Source organism: Sorex fumeus, unplaced genomic scaffold (assembly GCF_029834395.1).
Source record: "Sorex fumeus unplaced genomic scaffold, SorFum_2.1 ptg000003l, whole genome shotgun sequence".
NCBI lineage: Eukaryota > Metazoa > Chordata > Mammalia > Eulipotyphla > Soricidae > Sorex > Sorex fumeus.
In genome coordinates, this window is record NW_026606060.1 from 17,775,237 (window position 1) to 17,796,031 (window position 20,795).

At 38.1% G+C, this 20,795-nt stretch overlaps 1 protein-coding gene across 1 annotated transcript in view; it reads left to right on the top strand.

The window, feature by feature from the left end:
* The window catches only part of DNAH6 (dynein axonemal heavy chain 6), a 211,933-nt gene that overhangs the window by 102,441 nt on the left and 88,697 nt on the right, over window positions 1-20,795 (top strand). Inside the window, exons 34-42 of the mRNA XM_056115431.1 lie at window positions 1,448-2,003; window positions 2,798-2,920; window positions 4,950-5,132; window positions 5,676-5,819; window positions 10,455-10,676; window positions 11,768-11,915; window positions 14,134-14,291; window positions 16,060-16,191; window positions 19,518-19,689. Of these exons, the coding sequence (XP_055971406.1) occupies window positions 1,448-2,003; window positions 2,798-2,920; window positions 4,950-5,132; window positions 5,676-5,819; window positions 10,455-10,676; window positions 11,768-11,915; window positions 14,134-14,291; window positions 16,060-16,191; window positions 19,518-19,689 (1,838 nt within the window). The remainder of the gene's footprint in view (window positions 1-1,447; window positions 2,004-2,797; window positions 2,921-4,949; window positions 5,133-5,675; window positions 5,820-10,454; window positions 10,677-11,767; window positions 11,916-14,133; window positions 14,292-16,059; window positions 16,192-19,517; window positions 19,690-20,795) is intronic.

The following is a 20,795-nucleotide window of genomic DNA, read 5'->3' on the forward strand; positions in this document are numbered from 1 at the left end:
TTGGGTACCCTGAGCCTCTTTTTTTTTAATGATAAACTTTTTAAAAAAATTTTTATTAGTGAAACATCATGAGGTACAGTTGTCACTGTCACTGTCCTCCCGTTGTTCATCGATTTGCTCAAGCGGAACCAGTAATGTCTCCATTGTGAGACTTGTTACTGTGTTTGGCATATCGAATACGTCACAGGTAGCTTTACCAGACTTTGCCGTGTGGGCGAGATACTCTCAGTAGCTTGCCAGGCTCTCTGAGAGGGGCAGAGGAATCAAACTCGGGTCGTAGACTTACAAATTTTTATGCTTGGGTTTCAGTTATCCAATGATCGAGTACCCATCCCTCCACCAGTGCCCATTCTCCAGCACCACTAATCCCAGTATCACTCCCACCCCCAAAACCCCCATCCCACCCTGCCTCTGTGGCAGAGCACTCCCTTTTGTTCTCTCTCCTTTTGGGTGCTGTGGTTTGCAAAAGAGGAATTGAGTGGCAATCATGTTCGGTCTATAGTCTACTTTCAGCATCATCTCCCATCCTGGGAGGATCCTCCCAACACGCTTTATTTGGTGCTCCCTTCTCAATCTGAGCTGCCTTTATCCCTAGAATGTGCGTCTGGCCTCTAAGCCATGGAGTAAACCTCCTGATATTTATCTCGGCTATTCTTGGGTGTTAGTCTCCTATTTTGTTACTTTATGTTCCCCAGATGAATGCAATCTTTCTATGACTCATTTCACTTAGCATGATACTTTCCATATAGTACCACCTTATGTAAATTTCATTACTTCATCTTTTCTAACAGCTACATTGTACTTCATTGTGTATATGTACCAAAGTTTCTTTAACCAGTCATCTGTTCTCGGGCACTCAGGTTTTTCCCAGATTCTAGCTATTGTAAACAGTGCTACAATGAACAAACAAGTGCAGATGTCACTTTGACTATATTTTTTTGCCTATCCAGGGTATATTCCCAGGAATGCTATTGCTGGGTTTAGCACAACTGGGTGTGGCTCAAAAAAACAATGAAAAAGGAATACTCCAGTAAATGTTTCAAAATTCACTTTTAGGCCAATAAATAATTTTATTTCGTTTGTTCACTTAAGGACCTCAACATATATTCATTTCAGGATCTCAACAAATTGAATTTTCTCATTTCACAAATGTCAGTAGTGTAATATGAATAATCTGTTAATTCTTTTATTGCATTGTAAAGTCACTAAGGTTCAGACTTACCTTCCAGGAAACCTTCTATATTGATTATTGTATTCCTGCATCATAATATAAAATCTGTCTAGATCACACATTTTAAAAATTATTACTCATGATGCTTTTATCATTTTAAAAAGCAACAACTCAATTTTAATTTTTGATAATTTTTGCTAGTTTATATTATAAAATTGTGACAAATACCAGGAAATATTATGATTAATATTCATAATTTTTATTTTATTTTTTCAGTGGAATTATATCGGATCTTTTTCCTGGAGTTCATATTCCAGAACACAATTATGGAATATTTCAATCAACAATTATGGATACCATGGTTGGACAAAATCTTCAACCTGAATTGTGTATGGTGAAAAAGGTGATACAGTTATATGAAACGATGCTAGTGAGGCATGGTGTTATGTTAGTGGGTCCAACAGGAGGGGGCAAGACCACAGTCTACCAAATTCTAGCACAAACTTTAGGGAATTTAAAAAAACTTGGAATAGAATATCCTTTTTACCAACCAGTTAAAACATACGTTCTTAATCCCAAATCAATTACAATGGGCGAACTATATGGGGAAGTTAATAACTTAACCTTGGAATGGAAGGATGGTCTGATGGCACTAAGTGTCCGAGCAGCTGTGAATGATACTTCAGAAGACCATAAATGGATCATCAGTGATGGACCAGTGGATGCTCTTTGGATCGAAAATATGAATACAGTGTTGGATGATAATAAAATGCTTTGCCTAGCCAACAGTGAGAGGATTAAACTCACACCTCAAATCCATATGCTTTTTGAGGTAAGAATGTACTTTACTATGTAATAAAATGTTAATTACTTCCTGCCATCTCATAACTTTTTTACACTAATGTTATTTGCTCTTTAAATAATACATTGGTTAATTATATAAAAATACCTTTTAGATTGTCCTCTAATAATAAATTGTCTATCATGATGTAATAGAAAAACATCCTGAGAAAAATCTCTCAAATGTTCCTGTCTTTCTATAAATAAGAAATATAATATTTTACTTTCCCAGCACTTGTTTCTTTCTCACTGGAGATAGTAAATGCCTATGCTGATGACTTTATATGACTTGAAATGTTTTTTAAATGCATTTTGTTATTTTGAATTGAATAAATTATCCTGTGATATGAATATTTTATGAAGGGATGGTTAAAGAATGTAGAATCCATGATACAAAAAACATTAAGGAAAATGCCATTCCCAACCTAGTTATTCATTAAACATTGATTGCATGCTACTGTGTAGTATGTATCAAGATAGATATTCAATGCAAGAATGGAAAACCAAAAAAAAATAATTATTCTTTCCTACTAAGGATTTGACAGTGTCCTGCTAGATTAGTGTGTGTTTATGAGTGTCTTGCTGTGTTTTGGTTTCTTGGATATTTGGTTTATTTATTTTTTTATTTTGTTCCTCATCTAACTTTTCTTCTACAGTTCTAATTATTTCTAGCTCTCCCTCATAAAACTTTTCAGTATTAAAGCTTTAAATGTGCTATTCATTAACATTGAAGTTACAGATCTAGAGAAGTACCACATTAGCATTTCCTGTTCATATTTATTTTAGGTGCAAGATTTAAAGGTCGCTTCCCCTGCAACAGTCAGTCGATGTGGAATGGTGTTCGTGGATCCTGAGGAGCTGAAATGGATGCCTTATGTTAAAACCTGGATGAACAGAATTTCTAAAAAAGTAAGCACAGATGCTAGAGTAATAGTACAGCAAGTAGGATGGTTGCCTTACAAACAGGTGACTCAGGTTTGACCCCTGGCATCCTATATGGTCCTCTTTGCACTGCCAGTACTGATCCCTGAGTGCAGAGCCAGGAATTATCACTGAGGGTCACTGGGTGTGGCCCCAATATTTTTTTAAAAGTAAGCACAACCACATACTTCTCCTCAGTGTCTCCTTCTGTCGGGGCTCAGGCAGCCTTGAGTATGCAAGCAGTAATAGGTTAAGGGCTCAAAGTCATTCAGGTCATTGATCATTGTGCCTGAACCCTCTTCTTAAGAGTTCTTGAACTCTTCCAGAAAAGTTTGGATGCTCCCCAGCTCTGTCCTGTCTGACATCTGCCTGTTTGCCTAATCACTTTGGTTCCTGCTTATACTACCCAGCACTGCCCAAATGTGTTCTGCTCCCCTGAGTTTCCCCAAACACAGCTAGAATAGACTGGGGGAGTGTGGGGGAAGACAGAGAGAGAGAGAGAGAGAGAAACAGACAGACAGACAGACTCTACAGAAGACTTGTTTTAATGAATGACACAAAGAAAGAAAAGACCATTTAACTTCATTAAAAGCTAATTGTTTTCTTTTAGATTTTAGTATCACCTTACACCTTTGAGAACCATCATTGTTTTAACACCTGCAGTGCTACTGCACCACATCCACCACCAGAATACCTGGATTCCTCCACCATTACCCCCATCCCTGCTCCCATACTCATGACACCTTACATCACAAGTCTATTGATCATATCTCAGAGTGGTTCCAATCAAGAGTTGTCTAAACCCTTACTAAGTCCTTATATTCCACAAATGAGTGAGATTATCAGATGTTCATTGATCTTTTTCTATCTCACTTTGCCTAGTCTATCTCCCTCTAAGTCCATCGAAGTTTTCTTTTGTCATAGGTGCATAGTATTTCGTTGTGGATACATACCACAACCTTTTTGTTGACTCATCTGTTATTGGGCTCTTGGGTTGTTTTCAAATCTTGGCTATTGTAAACAATGCTGCAATGAACAATCACAAAGGTTAATTCAAAATGTATTTGAAGGCCTTGATATCAAACTTGCATCTATAAATACAGTGAGGAAACGTGAGCAGAAATTTTCAGAATCAGATTCTAATAGGGGGGAAAAAGCAGAAATAAACAAATGGAACTAAATTAGACTAAAGAGCTTCTGCATTGAGAAAGAAATGAGGCCTAATGTAGATACCACTGATAGGGATAAAATATTCACCCATCACATGTTGGATTAAAGACTAATATCCAATATATGTATAAAACATTATTTTACTGTCTGTCGCATTACCTTGATCTTCCAGTAAGTTGCTGATAGGAGTTATGAAGCAGCATTTCTTTTAAAGTTGGGGGGAATTATTTGTTTTACTTATATAGATTTTTAATGTGTCATGCTTGGCTTCTTTTTTTCAGTGTTCTTAACTATGGGAGACATCACTGAGGGAAATTTTCTCTAAGTGTATTTTCTGAGTTGCAGAAAATTTTTAAAGTTCAATTTTTTCTAGGGCAAAAATGTGGTTCAATTGTAAAGCTTGTGCTTTGCTATGAGAAGCTCTTAGTTCAATTTCCACCACCACCACCACAGCAAAAATCAGTGAATGATGTGTCTTGTGTTTTGTGTTGCCAGGGGACCAAACCCAGGGTCTAAAACATGCAAGGCAAGCGCTTTACCATTAAGGTATAGCCCCAGTCCGTGTCTTATATTTTAGGCTGCTTGCACTCTTTAAAAGTCAAAGGAGATTGTAATCTACAGATTTGAACCAACCCATTTATAAATTTCATTACATATTTTATTTGGTCTTGTTAAGAATGTTATTTGTTTTGCTGGGACCCGTGGTGGTGGAGGATGGGCGCTGGTGGAGGGACGGGTACTTGATCATTGTATAACTGAAACCCAAGGACAAAAATTTGTAAGTCTATAACTGTACCTCAAGGTGTTTCACTAATTAAAAAAAGAATGTTATTTGTTTTATTTTCAGCTTAATGATGAAACTCAAGAATATATATTAAAACTATTCCAGCGTTATGTTGATGATGGCTTACATTTTGTTAACAAAAAATGTGTTCAAGCAATTCCACAAGTGGACATCAGCAAAGTTACTACCCTCTGTTGCTTAATGGAGTCTTTGATATTTTCAAAAGATGGAGTTAATCTGGCAATGGTGCTAAAGCTTTTCTTACTGGCATAATATGGGAAAATAAAAATGTCTAGACACTTTGAAAAGAAATCATTTTTATGTAATGTAATCATTTGATTTTCTAGTAACTAATGACTGAATAAATTCACAAAATCTCAAAGTTGAAAGGGGTTTTTGGGAACCTATAGTTTACTCTTTTCTAAATATTTAAAGTTCCTTCCAGCCTCTTATGTCTTCTTATATCTGTCTAGTTATTGCTAAAATACCTGAAAACAGGCAAAAAGAATTATAACAGTCAATTCAAAGGATATCTTGAGATTTTTTTCCCCTTATACTCCTTCCCATTCATTTTCTAAGAGTATTTAAATATTGCTACTATTAAACTTTATCTGAGCTATTGAATAAAATATAATAACATGAAGCCCTTTTATAAGTGCATGAATCTAAATAATAGAAAATAGACTTTAAAGTTTGCAATTTATGATTCTTATTTTAGATAAATAACATAATATTCTAATATAAGATAAATAACATGAAACACTGAAATTTGTTTTGTGTTCTTTTCAGGAATCATCAAAACTGAATACTATACTCTGTCAGACTTTTGTATTCTCTTATTTATGGTCTTTAGGTGGAAATCTAATTGAAAGTTACTGGGATTCTTTTGATACATTTATTAGAACACAATTTGATGATAATCCTGATTCCAGGGTAAGAGCCAAATCTAATTTTATTAAAATATGTAATTGGGAGAGCTCACAAGCTGTGCTTGAATCCTGAGGTCACTCGCAGTGATTCCTGGCCAAAGAGACTTGTGCTTCAACATGAGAGTTCAAGGATGGAGTGATACTTGGTCCCCAAGATGCTCCCCAGAAACCACCTAGGTCACTCTTGTGGTGATTGAGGACCTTCAGAGCTACACACAGTGAAGCTCAGAGGCCATGTGGTCCTAGGGATCAAACCAGAATCAGACACATGCAGACCAAGTGCCCTAACCCCTTACCTCCCTAGACCCTAAACTATGTATTTATTTTCAATATAATATGGAACATACATAACATGCATATTTTATTCATAAATATATATTCATAATACACAAATTTCTCAGTTCTATGTGCAATGATACTCAATAACAGTAAGTGTGTCTGCTATGCTAATTCTCCATGAAAAAGGAACCAAGTCTCCTTAGTAAATAGTTGATCCCAGAAGGAAAAGTACAAGCTTAGCCTACTATATCTATGTCAGATACAAAGAAGAGCACAAAGAATGAAGGAACATATCAAAAGAACACTGGAGCAAGTTTGAAAGGATTCTCACTAGACAAATTTAAGCAGGTTTGTGTATCAAAATAAAGGACAGATTATTCATCAAGACCTTGGACAAACTAAAATCGTGTGAATTTATACTTGTAATAAGATTACATATGATTGAATTATAAATGAATATGGAGAGAAGGAAGAATTTGTCCTATTGTAAGATACATACTAATCTGAAAAGGAAAATGGTAAGAGTTAAAAAATTATTACTTTGCAGGCATTATAATAACAATTAATTTAAGGAAGAATAAAACTAGCAAGTAAGGTTTGATGAGAAACTATTTACATAATTTTATCATACTTCCTACAAATTACTGATTAATTGCAAAGAGAAAAACTTAATTGCATCATTATAAAGAAAACTAGAGACTCTGCCTTAGTTAAGAGATCTGTTTATCATCAGTGGTTGAGAAAAAACTATTCCTCCTAAGATGGCATATTGAGAAGGGCACAGTGTTATTTCCACTGTGTTCCTTTCTGAAGCCTAATTCTGAATAAGATAATATTTCTGGAATACCCAAAGTGACGAGCATTCTATAAAATAAACTTGATTATTTTCTCCAAAAATGTCAGTGATGGCAAATAAAGTTGAAGAACTTTCCCAAGATAAAGAGATTAAACAGCTATAACCAAATATAAAGATTTATCCTAGATTGGATACCAGATGAGAAAAAAAATAGCTATAAATGACATTATAAAAACTACTGGCAGTATTGGAGTGTGGAAAGTACATAGGATAATAACATCACTGCTCATTTTCCTGGAGTTTTATCATTGTACTGTAGTTATATAAGAAAATATCATCATTCTTTAAGAAAAATATACCCAAGTATTTATAGGCACTGTCTCTCATAGAGGAAAATAATAATAACAAATCACAGGAGGGTAAAATGTAAGCTATCTAGATAAAAAATATTTGGGAGTTCTTTGTACTATTCTTTTCATGCTCTGCATTAAATTGCACTAAAGTTAAAATTTGCCAAGAGAAAATAATTTCTTAAGCTATGAAGATAAAGAATCCAAAACTCTGAGTCCTATGAAATAGAATCATCTAGTAGATATTAAACACCACTGACCCTTTACTTTTATTATATCATAATTGAACATGGTTGGCCAAATTAAGAACTACTTATATTTTGAGACAAAAAAGACATATCTGGGTCAGGAAAAAATGACTGGTACCACTAAAGTAAAGTAGAAGAGAGTCCAGAACAAGTATTCAGCATTCAACTCAAAAATATTCATTGAAAATCTGTTACATCTTGGTAGGTACCATTTTGCATGCTGTGGCCAAAGGAAGTAACAAAAGTCCCTATCCTCACAAATCTCAGATTATACTGAAAAAGTTAACAATAAGCAAATACACAAAACATCAGTTGGTAATAATTACAATGATGAAAGAGCAAGCAGAGTAAGGATGATGGAGAAAACCAGGGTACAGTGGTGAACTGTGCTGTATGTAGTAGCAGGAAAACTTTGCTGATAAGGTCATATCTGTATTTGTACAGAGCCCTCAGACAGTCAAGGAGTGAAAGGTTGTTTCGAAGGAAATAATTCCAGTCAGAAAAAGAAGTAAAATTGATAGCCTTGACTTGATAAGTAATTTGGTTGCTGTTTTGAGAAATAGCAAGGGAAGTTCATAAAGGAAAGACCTAGTGGAACTGTTATAAGAAATGAGAGTAGATAGATAGCGAGTGGCAGATGTTACAGTGTCAATATAAGAAGCTTGGCCCTTTCACTTGAGTATATGAAAAACTACCACTGGATCATGAGATCATGAACAGAGAATAGTTAGCAGGATAGCACCAGGGCCATTTCCTTTTATGTCAAGTCTCTCTTTGCCCAACTATTTTCTGTTTGTACTTCAAGTCTGAGCAATACCATGCCCATCCCTTGGAAGCCTTCCTGAAGCACCAGACACCACTGTAACCTCCCTGCAAAAACAAATGAACTATTCTGAACAGCTTTGTACAAATAAACAAAAATAAAAAACACAAGCATGCAAAGGGGAAAAAATGAGCCATGCCCTTCATGAAGGTCTTAGACTCTATATAATCTGTATTTCTCACTGATACTAACTGGTGTGCTCATATCTCCTATATGGACCTACCAGGTCACTCACGGCAGAGCCAGGTCTCATTCAGCACTTTTTCCTTAGCATCGAGTATGATATTTGGCATGGAGTAAGAATCTGAATATGAAATGAATCGAAAATGCTGAACAATTCTAACAAGAAATTTTAGTTTAAATTGCTTAAGTGTTTTCATTTGCTGTATTGCAGAATCCTATTTAAATAGATTTTTAAAAGCTGGAGCAATAACACAGTGGGTAGACCATCTGCCTTGCATGTGGCCGACCCAGGTTCAATTCTTCTGCCCCTCTCAGAGAGCCCTGCAAGCAACCCAGAATATCTCGCCTGCACGGCAAAGCCTGGCAATCTACCCATGACGTATTCCACATGCCAAAAACAGTAACAACAAGTCTCACAATTTTTTGTGAGACATTATTGGTGCCCACTCCACAAATTGATGAACAACAGGAGGACAGTGACAGTGACAGATTTTTTTAAATTTTTATTAGTGAAACACCATGAGGTACAGCTGTAGACTTACAAATTTTGGTGCTTGGGTTTCAGTTATATAATGATCGAGTACCCATCCTCCACCAGTGCCCATTCTCCACCACCACTGATCCCAGTATCAATCTCTCCCACACACCCCCATCCCTTTATCCCACCCTGCATCTGTGGCAGGGCATTCCCTTTTGTTCTCTCTCTCTCCTATTGGGTGTTGTGGTTTGCAAAAGAGGTATTGAGTGGCAATCATGTTCAGTCTATAGTCTACGTTCAGCATGCATCTCCTATCCTAGGAGGATCCTCCTAACACCCTTTATTTGGTGCTCCCTTCTATATCTGAGCTACCTTTTCCCCTATCATGTATGGCTGGCCTCCAAGCCATGGAGTAAACCTCCTGGTACTTTTCTCAGCTATTCCTGGGTGTTAGTCTCCTATTTTGTTACTTTATGTTCTCCAACTGAATGCAATATTTCTATGTCTGTCCCTCTCTTTCTGACTCATTTTGCTTAGCATGATACTTTCCACGTAGTACCACTTGTATGTAAATTTCATAACTTCATCTTTTCTAACAGCTACATAGCACTTCATTATGTAGATGTACCAAAGTTTCTTTAACCAGTCATCTGTTCTCGGGCACTCAGGTTTTTCCCAGATTCTGGCTATTGTAAACAGTGCTGCAATGAACAAACAAGTTCAGATGCCACTTCGACTATACTTTTTTTTTGCCTATCTGGGATATATTGCCAGGAGTGGTATTGCTGGATCAAATGGGAGCTCAATTTCTAATTTTTTGAGAATCGTCCATACTGTTTTCCAAAAGGGCTGAACCAGTCGGCATTCCCACCATCAGTGAAGGAAGGTCCCTTTCTCACCACATCCGTGCCAACACCAGTTGCTTTTGTTCTTTTGAATGTGGGCCAGTCTCTGTGGTGTGAAATGATATCTCATTGTTGTTTTGATCTACATTTCCCTGATGATTAATGATGTAGAGCGTTTTCTCATGTGCCTTTTTTGCCATTCAGATTTCTTCTTTGAGAAAGTTTCTGTTCATTTCGTCGCCCCATTTTTTATTGGGGTTGGATGTTTTCTTCTTGTGGAGTTCAACCAGTACTTTGTATAGACAGTGACAGATTTTTTAAAGCTGCTTCTTGAGGGACAGAGTGATAGTACAGTGGGTAGGATGCTTGCTTTGCATGAAACTGACCAGGGTTAGATCGCTGGCATCCTATATGGTTCCCTGAGACAATTATTCCACCCAGGAGTAAATCTTGGGTGTAAATCCAGGAGTGTGGCCCCAAAACAAACAAAAAATTAAAAAATAAAAATAGAAGTTGTTCTCCTACAAAATAAAAATCTAAATTCATTCATGTTCTCTGATTTCCTTTGTTTCTTGGTGACTATCTCTATTGAGATGTGTCAGTCCTATTGAAAGTGATTTTTCATTTCATTTTTCAGTTTCCCAATTCTGGTGATCTGTGGAGCGTTCACATGGACTTTGATACCAAACGGCTGGATCCCTGGGAACGAATCATACCCACCTTCAAGTACAACAGAGATGTTCCCTTTTTTGAAATGCTTGTCCCCACAACTGACACAGTGCGCTTTGGCTATCTAATGGAAAAACTACTGGCAGTCAAACATTCAGTATTGTTTACTGGAACAACTGGAGTTGGTAAGGTAGGAGACCTACATCTGTCCACTGACAACGGCATGGTTCATTGAAGAATATTAAGTTCCACAAATAATACATTATTTCCAGAAATACTTACTTTGCATCATAACCATATTTTGCAGGAGGAATATAACTATGTTGAATATATAGATCATATAGTCATATATGATATATACCATATATATCATATATGTGTTATATATCACATGTGTGTTGAATATATCTATCATATATTCATATATGATATATATGTCATATATAATATATGAGAATTCATGTAATGATGCTGAATATATAAATCTGGAGAAATCCAGTGTTTCCTTTATTTTTCTTTGTTTTTGGGCCATACCTGTAGGTGGTCAGGGCTAACTCCTGACTCTCCCATCAGGGATCACTCCTGGTGGATTCCAGGTACCATATGGGTTACCAGGAATCAAACCAGGATTGGCCATGTGCAAAGCAAGCACCCTACCCACTGTACTGTCTCTCGAACTTCTCAAGTTTTATGGTTTCTTAATATCTACTTGGTGTGAATAAATCAGAGGACCCTGTAGACCAATATTAGGAGGTTTTATGTTGTATCCCTGGGGACTTTGTGAGCCTGTCACTACACAGACTAGGGTAGCTATTGGTCAGAGTAGATTGTATTCCCAATGGACTATTGATAACAGTGAATCTTTTCCTCCAGCACATTTATCTCTAGCTGATATGGCAGTGGTGTTGGATAAAAAGTATAGTCTGGTGGGAGAAATTCTGTTTGTTTGGTCTTATATATAAATGTAAATTCATTATCTTCTAAAATTGTTTTCAAAAGAAATTTGGATCCTTCTGCAGTTCTTGCAATCAAACTGACTTGAGTAATAACCAACATGAATTTTGGTATGAAACTAAAGTAAGCTTGTCATGATAAAGTTGATCAATTATTTCTGATAAACATAATTAAGCAGAATCTGCAGGAAGAGATAGGCAGACACTTGATCTGGCTTTATCCTTTCTCTCTTCATCCTCTTTCTTCCTCACTCTGTGGCATTATTATTAATACAGATGGGAAAATATTATAGTGAATGTGGAATCAATTAGTATTTTTAATTTAAAGACTGTCATTGCAAAAGGATTGCTAAATAGAATTCAAGAATCATCTGGCTATGTTCCTGTTTACCTAAATTTTTCTGCTCAAACATCATCAATGAGAACACAGGAAATCATTGAATCCAAACTGGAAAGGAAAAGAAAAAATATTCTAGGTAAGAACAATCATTTGAGTTGTCTCGTAGATTATTAGTTTAAACTTTAAAGTCACCTGACATTGCATGTAATAAAATTAAAATTGCATATTTCCTTTGCTAATCCAATCTTTTAAGATGGTCCTGCTGATGGGACTCTTTCCTAGGCTATGTGTCTAAATAGTTCACTATTAGCAAATAAACCATTTGTTTCTATCACCACCTTAAATTCAGAGCATCTTCAGTCTCCACCTCTTCATGGCTTTTTCTCTCTGCTCTTTCAAATCTGCATTGCCTTTCCTTTGTTTAATAATAATAAACCTCCTCATTTTAAAAAAATTATACATAGTGTCCCTTTATTTTTTCCCAATTTTTATTGATGCACTGTGATTTACAGTGCTGTTAATGATAGCTTTGTGAATATGACATTTCACCACATCCACTACCAGAGTCCCTTTTCCCCTCCACCAGTGTCCCAAGGCCTCGCATTATCCAGCTCCCCCAACCTTCCCCACCCTTGGTATACTCTATTCCATAGACCATCTCCAGTTGTTGCCTTTGGACCTTTGTTATTCCCTTACTATGTTTCCTCATACCCCATGTATGAGTGAGACCATTCTGTGCTTGTCTCTCTCCTCACTAACTTCACTCAGCCTGAATACTCTGGTTTCATCCAGTAGGTAACAAGCCTGAAACTCTTTGGGCAATGCTTTCAGTTAGTCTTTATAGGATCTCAGTCACTGCCCTTATTAACTATTTAGATGCTTAGTTTAATTTTCTAGACACTTGCAGTTATTTTTAGTTTGGTCCAATATAAAAATCCCAACTTAAAGCTCTTTCCTCCATTATAAAGTCAGTCTTGTGGCTTGGGATGATGGAGGTAAAGAAGGAATCTCTGAGCACTCTCTCTCTCTTCACTCTAAATGACACTGATATGTTAGGGTGGAGGAAGAGAAGGAAAGGGCATTTGTCTTCCTCCTATTGGCATAAAATAGGCCTCTGTACAGATTGTCCCTGCTCTCTGAGGCTGAATGCTTTCTGTGTGGCAAGCTTCCACGAACAGGCTCTGAATTTCTCCCAAAAGAGATATTCACAGATAAAGCATTGGCATCCCCCCTTGAAAGTTCTCTAGATGTTGGGAATCAGGGTTTCTCCCTCCATTTAGTCCCACAGTTCCACAGTACATTAGGAAGCATCTTCAGGTCTCAACTCATGGTCCTCCCCCAAGTCTTCCTCCCATCATCTATCACGACTTGCTCCACAGAGCTGTGAGGTTCCCAGCTGCTTCATGCCCCTCTCTCCCTTCTCTTTTTGCTGCTAGGGTAGATGCAGAGAAATGGATAGCATTCTTCTGGTGGGAATTCACACTCTCTGAATGATTCTTTTAGAGCCTCTCTAACTCCTTTCTTGTGACTTGGTTTCCAGATTCTAGGGGATAGAGTCGGGTATGAAGTTTGCTTCAGTTAACCTTGGGATTGTCAGGTGGAGGTCAGCAGGGGTAGAATTCCATCTTCTTCTCAAGCTGTTCACTTTCCTCTGTTATCACGCATCCTTTTTTTCTGAGTGTGCCTGTTTAAGAAAGTGATGTTCCTTGCTCCATGCCCAGAGGGTGGCATTGGCAGAGAAGAGTTAAGAACTAGAAAGGCAACAAGGCTATGTAGTCTTGCAACTCCTAGAAGGAGGAGGACAAAGTACCTGACAAAGTAGGCTTCCTGACAAAGTGGGCACAGTCCACAGACCTCTGCAGGAGCCTGGATAAGGCGCTGAGAATCTCTGTTCCTTTTTTGTGTTTGTTTGAATTTACATATATAAGCCAGAGCCTGGCAAACTACCCTTGGCATATTCAATGTGCTAAAAACAGTAACTATAAACGGGTCCCATTCCCCTGACCCTGAAAGAGCCTCCAATACAGCAGCATTGGGAAAGACAAGTAAAGAGAGGCTGCTAAAATCTCAGGGCTGGGACAAATGGAGACGTTACTGGCACCCACTCGAGTAAATCGATGAACAATGGAATGATAGTGATACAGTGATATATATATACACACACACACACACATATATATACATATATTTTTTAATCTTTGTTCCTTGAGTGATGGTGTCTAACACACAAAAAGAAGAGTATCACATTATGGCCAACAGGACATTCATTGAGCCCAAAGCCTTATCTAAGTTTTATCTTACATTTTCCAAGGGCAAGTCATAATTGTTAAATTTCATTTATATTATCTCTCCAGGAGCACCTGGAAACAAACGAGTTGTAATTTTTGTCGATGATTTAAACATGCCCAGACTGGATCGCTATGGTTCTCAGCCTCCAATTGAATTACTTCGGCAGTACCAAGATTTTCGTGGATTTTATGACAGAAGCAAACTCTTTTGGAAAGAGATACAGGTGACTTTAGAAGTTAAATTACTTTTAATGTTTAAATCTAAACCTCAAGAGGAAAATGGTATATTCTAGGATTGCCATAACAGTGTACCATAGACTAGGCAACTCAAACCACAGAAATTTATTTGCTCATGATTCGAGAGGCTGGAAATACAAAAGCAAAAGGTCAGCAGGGTTGGTTTATTCTGAGACCTCGCCCCTGGCCTTACAGAAGATTATGTTCTCCCTTTCTTGTCTCCCCATCTATGTATAACTGTCTACTTCATTTAAGATCACTAGTAATTCTAGATTAGGCCCCACGCCAGTGGCCTAATTTTATCTTAACTATCATTTGATAGCAAATAAAGTTACAATATGAGACACTTAGGATTATTAATTTAACATATGATTGGTCAGGAGAAAAGAAGTACTTAATTCTTTGCAATATTCGGCTTCAGTGCTTTTTATGTAGAATTTAGTTTCTTCTATTTACAGTGAATTCTTTCTGTGCTTGATTCGTGAGACATTATCCCCACCAGTCAGGGAACCCAACTTCAAAGTGTGGACAGGCATGTATTTATAGAACAGGATGATGAAGAGAGAGAGATGGGAGGAAACTGGGTGGGACTCAGCTGAAGATGAGAGAAAGGTTTCCAGGAAAGGTATAAAATCCAAATACGGCTTCCCAGGCAAAGGGAAGGAAAGGACAGCAGTGAATGTGAAACACCATGATGGTGCGGAATAGAAGCAGCAAAGAGACAGAAGATACAGAGACCAACCCTAAAGCCATCGTGCCATGACTAGGATTTATCTTCTCATTGAAAGGGAGGTACCCTCTGAAGAAAACGTAGGAAGTGCCCCTTCGCTAAGGAGAAGAGGGGTGGGCTAGAAAGAAAGTGAAAGCAGAGATAAATGAGATTATTATATGTGAATAGTTGATGAAAGTGTGGCCAGAGGTGTCCAGGAACATAGCTTTGTTCTTCTCTCAGAGCAGTGGTTCAATGTGTATTTCAACATTCCTGGTGGCTTTAAAAAGCAGAACTGCCACAGGGCCGAAACAGTAATACTGAGGCCAGGCGTTTGCCTCAAACGTGGATGACCCAGGTTCAACTCCTTGAACCAAAAATGGTTCTCTGAGCACCTCCAGGAATGATCCCTTAGTGCAGAGCCAGGAGTAAGCCCTGAGCACTGCTCTTTTGCATGGCCATCCAGATTTTAAAACCCATAGTTACCACAATAACAAGCATTGAACATTCTGTTTGTTGGGTGAATATATTTTAACTTGTGATGCAAATTCTTTCATTTTTTTAAAAATTAAATTATTCCATGAGAGTATTTATACAAGCAAAAAAAAGGGGGCAGGGAGAACGATAGTAGTGCGGGCAGAATGTATCTTTCACGCAGGCAACCCGGGTTCAATCCCCGGCATCCCATATAGTCCCCTGAGCACTGCCAGGAGTAACTCCTGAGTGCAGAGCCAAGAGGAACCCCTGAGCATCGCTAGGAGTGACCCCCAAAAAAGGGAAAAAGGAGTACACTATAAGGGAGATGCGTCAGCCAAGAGACCATGAGTCGCTGGCTTAACCCTCAGAGCCTTGCTTTCTCATCTACAAAGTAGAGGTAAGAAGAGTGAGCGTCTGGCTTTTTGTGAGGATTGTCTGATAACGCTCCAGAAGAACCTGGGATACAGGTCTGGGATAAGTGAGTCCTAGGGGGTTCCAAGTCCTGCCGTTTGTAAGGGCAGATCTCCTTCTTTGCTGGGGTGACCCGCATGCATTTCTCTCCTGCGCAGGACGTAACGATTGTGTCCGCGTGCGCACCTCCGGGCGGCGGCCGGAACCCCGTGACGCCCCGCTTTCTCCGGCACTTCAGCATGCTGTGCCTGCCCACGCCCTCGGAACACAGCCTGAAACAGATTTTCCAGGTGCGTGTGGATCCAAGTTCAGCAAGCGAGAGAAAGGAAACATTTGCTCCAAGGCACGATGAAAAGCACCTGTTGTGTGTCTCTAGGCAACCATCCTTGTTCTTGCTGGGCAGAAGTCAGGCCAAGTCAGGGGCCGTGGAGCAGTCGCTGGTGGACAGTAGCGTTACTGCCTCCCAGGTGTCTCAGAGTCCTGGAAATACAGTATTGTTCAAACATAACCCCACCTTAGGCCGCAGAGATAGCACAACAGGTAGGGCATTTGCCTTGCAAGTCTATACCTGACACCAGATATGTCCCCCAAGCCCTGCCAAGAGTGACCCCTGAGCACAGAGGCAGAAGTAAGCCCTTAGTACAATCCAAAACCCACCATAACTTAAAAGCTTGAATTTTAACCTCATCATAGCTGGAATGTACATGAAATAGACAAGGAATGGAAATAAATAGGGCAAAGCTAAGAAATTGGGTGGATTGAGGCACTACATTGAAAACTAAGAAATTGTGTGGATTCGGGCACTACATTGGCCTGGATTGGGGTAGTGAAACATATTCCTCAGTACCAAGCAGACAGCATATTTTACCTATAGAGATAAAGGACTTTCTCTAATCTCATGGATCCCAAATCATTTCTAATCACAACCCAACTAAACCTAAGAGTTCCTAGTCTACCTTTCTTGTCCTTTGTCATTGTGCTGGAAGAAGACAGTTTTGGGATAACCAGGAATTGAGGCAAAAGAAAATAAATTAAATTTATTGTTAGCAACACATGGGAATTAATTTATTTTTATGTATAAGAGAAGCCTATGAGTCTTAAATAGTAAATAATAAATACATCTCGTTCTAAGATAATCAATAAAATCATTTTACTTTATTTATCAATTGGATTAATTAATCAGTGCAGGTAATTATCAGGTTAATTCACACAAACATGCAGGAAATATCCCACTAATGACAGGTCACAGTTACACATATTTGAAGATTAGTTTTGGGTGAGAACTCCTTGAATTAGAACTCATACACATCTTTGTCTTTAAGTTTCAGGATATCTGTATATCAAAAAGATGTTCAATAAAAATTTATTTTAAAAGATATTTATGATGACTTGCCAATAGATTATAACGGTTATAAATATGTGAGGTGGTAAATGTGTTAATTAAGTCAATGTGGGGAGTTCTTTAACAATGTATAAAACCATCTCATTGGAATTTGTCAATTATATATCAGATAAAAGGTAATTAAAAAGTAAGTTACTTTGAAAAAATATGCCTTAGTATATGCTCTATGATATATATAACATCAATATACTTCACCATAGATAATTCTATTCATAGCTATAACTAAACAACACACAAGTTTAATTGATACAGTTGTCACTATTTTACATGTTATTTCTAATTATAAAGATAAACTAGCAGTAATTGAGAATCATAATCAACTATATAAAATACTAATAATGCCAAGACATCCTTCCCCCAAACTGGAATTTTAATTCTTTTGTATGCATGTTCTTAGGAGGAGCTCATCAGATTTGCCAAATATGTCATGTAAGATCTTTAAGTAGAATACCAAATGTGGCCCTCACTCAGGAAACGTCATAATGATTTAACTTTTATTTATGGATACCAATTTAATAACCGTTACTCCATTTAGTCCAGCAGCATTTGTTGTATATTACTGTTTGCCAGACATTGATCTATCATTTTAAACAAGACAGATGTTAATCCTGTCCTCCTGGACCTCCTACCTTGGAAAAAAATAATAAGCAAATGAATGGGCTGGTATAACCATATTTGTATTTCTTTGTATGATAAAAATAAAACCTTTTTATTCCTGTGCTATATAAAGTACACATACAAATATTTATATGTTTGAGGATAGTCTTACTCCAAACACAAGTCATGTAGAGAATGTTAATTTCTTGCTGGGGACCTAGGAAGGGCATGGCATAAAAGAGTCTCATAAAATGCTAAAAGTCACAATCAACAGGATGTTTATTACAAGTGGGTACTTCCATTTATTTCAAAATATCTCGTAGATGAGCTCCAAATGTAAAGTCACAGATAAGCATTGGTCTGAATTCTGCTGGCTTCTCCCTTGAGTAACTGCAAGGTTAACAGTGATTGAAATTTATTTTTAAACCTATGGTGACTTTCCCAAGGAGCTGGGGCAGGAAGCTCTCCAATAAATATGTTCTCATAGACCATGGCCAATTACATATGAGAAGATTGGGGAGCAGGAAGAGATTGATGGGAAGACTCTTATAGATTGGGTGGTCAGAAAAGGCTTCTTTGAAGAGATGACATAGAACCAAAAACACAAAGAAAGAACCTGCCAACTAGAGAGTATGGATGAAGGTACTGAGAGAGGGCAAAATATGCCCAGGTTTTCCGGGTGTTGTTGATAGTTTCACTAGTACACAGTGAGGGATGACAAGAGGGAGACTGAGGTAAACAGGCAGCAGCAGAGCAGCAGAGCTGGACTGCCAAGGGAGGGCAGCGAGTAAGTCACATAATCAAAGGTGGTGGAAGGGACGGCCGAGTGGAAACAAATAAATAAGTGGACAGCAAGTGAAGAAGCCCAGTTCCCAGAGATTGGGAACTGGGATAAGGTTCTTTTAGGGCAGACAAGGAAGCAGATGTATTGAGATCCATTTTGTTTCCAAAAGAGAATGTGAGAGAGAGAAAAATTAGATGTCAAGAGATTTTCAAATTCTTAATCTGAGCAAAGGATGAGGCCTTTGGTACAGGAAAACTGCTGGGGGAGTTCATAGTGAAGGATAATTTATACTTTCAATATGCATGAAAATGAAAGTCTATAGAATTGTTCCATATTCAGCCGTAAAGATTAGAAGCAGACTTCAGTTCATTTCCATTTGATTCGGGGCCTCCCATAAATTATTTCAGAGTATAATCCTGCTTGTGCAGGAGCAATAGCACAGTGGTAGAGCGTTTGCCTTGTGCACAGCTGGCCCGGCAGAGGCGGGTTTGATTCCTCCACCCCTCTCGAAGAGCCTGGCAAGCTACTGAGAGTATCCCGCCTGCACGGCAAAGCCTGGCAAGCTACCTGTGAGTATTCGATATGCCAAACACAGTAACAACAAGTCTCACAATGGAAATGTTACTGGGCCCGCTCGAGCAAATCGATGAACAATGGGAGGACCGTGAATCCTGCTTAGTTCACAGGCCAGATACAAAAATAGGAGTGTGTCCATTCTTAGAATGAATAGTTCAACTTTCTAGTTATTGTAGAGAAGTTATAATCAGTTGAGAATTTGAATGATATGTTTTGGGTAGAAATGGAACACTCTCATATGATGTTTCTGCTTCTAGGCCATCCTAAATGGCTTCCTGAGTGACTTCCCGACAGTTGTAAAACAAATGGCATCAAACATTGTAGAAGCCGCAGTTGAAATTTACAACAGGATGAGTGTTGATCTTCTGCCAACTCCAGCCAAGTCCCATTATGTCTTTAACTTGAGGGATTTATCTAAATGTGTACAAGGTAGTGTACTGAGCCCACACTGAGCCCTCCTTCTATGGCCTGCTTTCTCCTCATTTCAGTTCATTCCCAAATCTCTCAGTAGAATTATATGCACGTGGATATCTATGAGTTGCCCGGAAATCCTGTCCCATATTCCTATTCAAGTTCCCCTCCAACCTCTCTTTGACCACTTCCTAGCTTGCCTCAGACTGCCAGGATCCTCTCCCAGTTTTCACTCCCTGACGATGAGTCTTCTTGCACTGAATGTGAGTGTTATACATTTAATATATAATAGTTATATATTAGCTGTATTATATATAATAGTTATATTATATATTAAATGTATAACTATTATATATTTACACAATTATATACTTAGGATGCTATATTGTGTCTAAATATAATTATATTGTCACATATAGTAGATTATCAGTTTCTATGGTAATTTTATATATAGTGATTTAAATAATTGATTCAGAAGTCTCATCTTTCAAACTTCCTGCATCTTCCTCCCCTCCTACTGAAGTGATGGAGCTCTGCCTGCTCCCATAGGGACATGTTAGTGCCCCGTTAAGCACTGAATCACACACCTTCCTTCCTGTTCCGCAGTTTTGCTCTTACAATTTCTACTTGTCCTCTGCATCATTAATGCTTTCTCTTCTATTGACTCTTTCCTAACAGTACAGAAAATTTCCATCTTACAAAATAATCATCCTAAATCCTCTACCCAGCTGCTCCCAGGCGCCCTCACTTCCTGTTCCTCTAAGAGTCCTGAAAGAATAGTCTTCCCTCTTAAAGACCAACTCTCAGGTGCTGTTGCCTTTGAGTATTTGTTGTCTCTACATTTTGTTTCTTTATATCCCACATCTGAGGAAGCTCATTCTCTATCTGTCCCTCTCCTTCTGACTAACTCCACTCAGTGTGTTACTCTCCAGGGTGATCCAGCTTCTTTTTTTTTTTCTCTTTGAGTCATGCCCAGTGATGCTCAGGGGTTACTACTGACTCTGCACTCAGGAATTACTTGGGGGACCATATGGGATGCCGGGGATCGCCCATGTACAAGGCAAATGCCCTATCAGCTGTGCTATCACTCTGGCCCCAACTCAGTTTCTTCTAAACAAACTCAC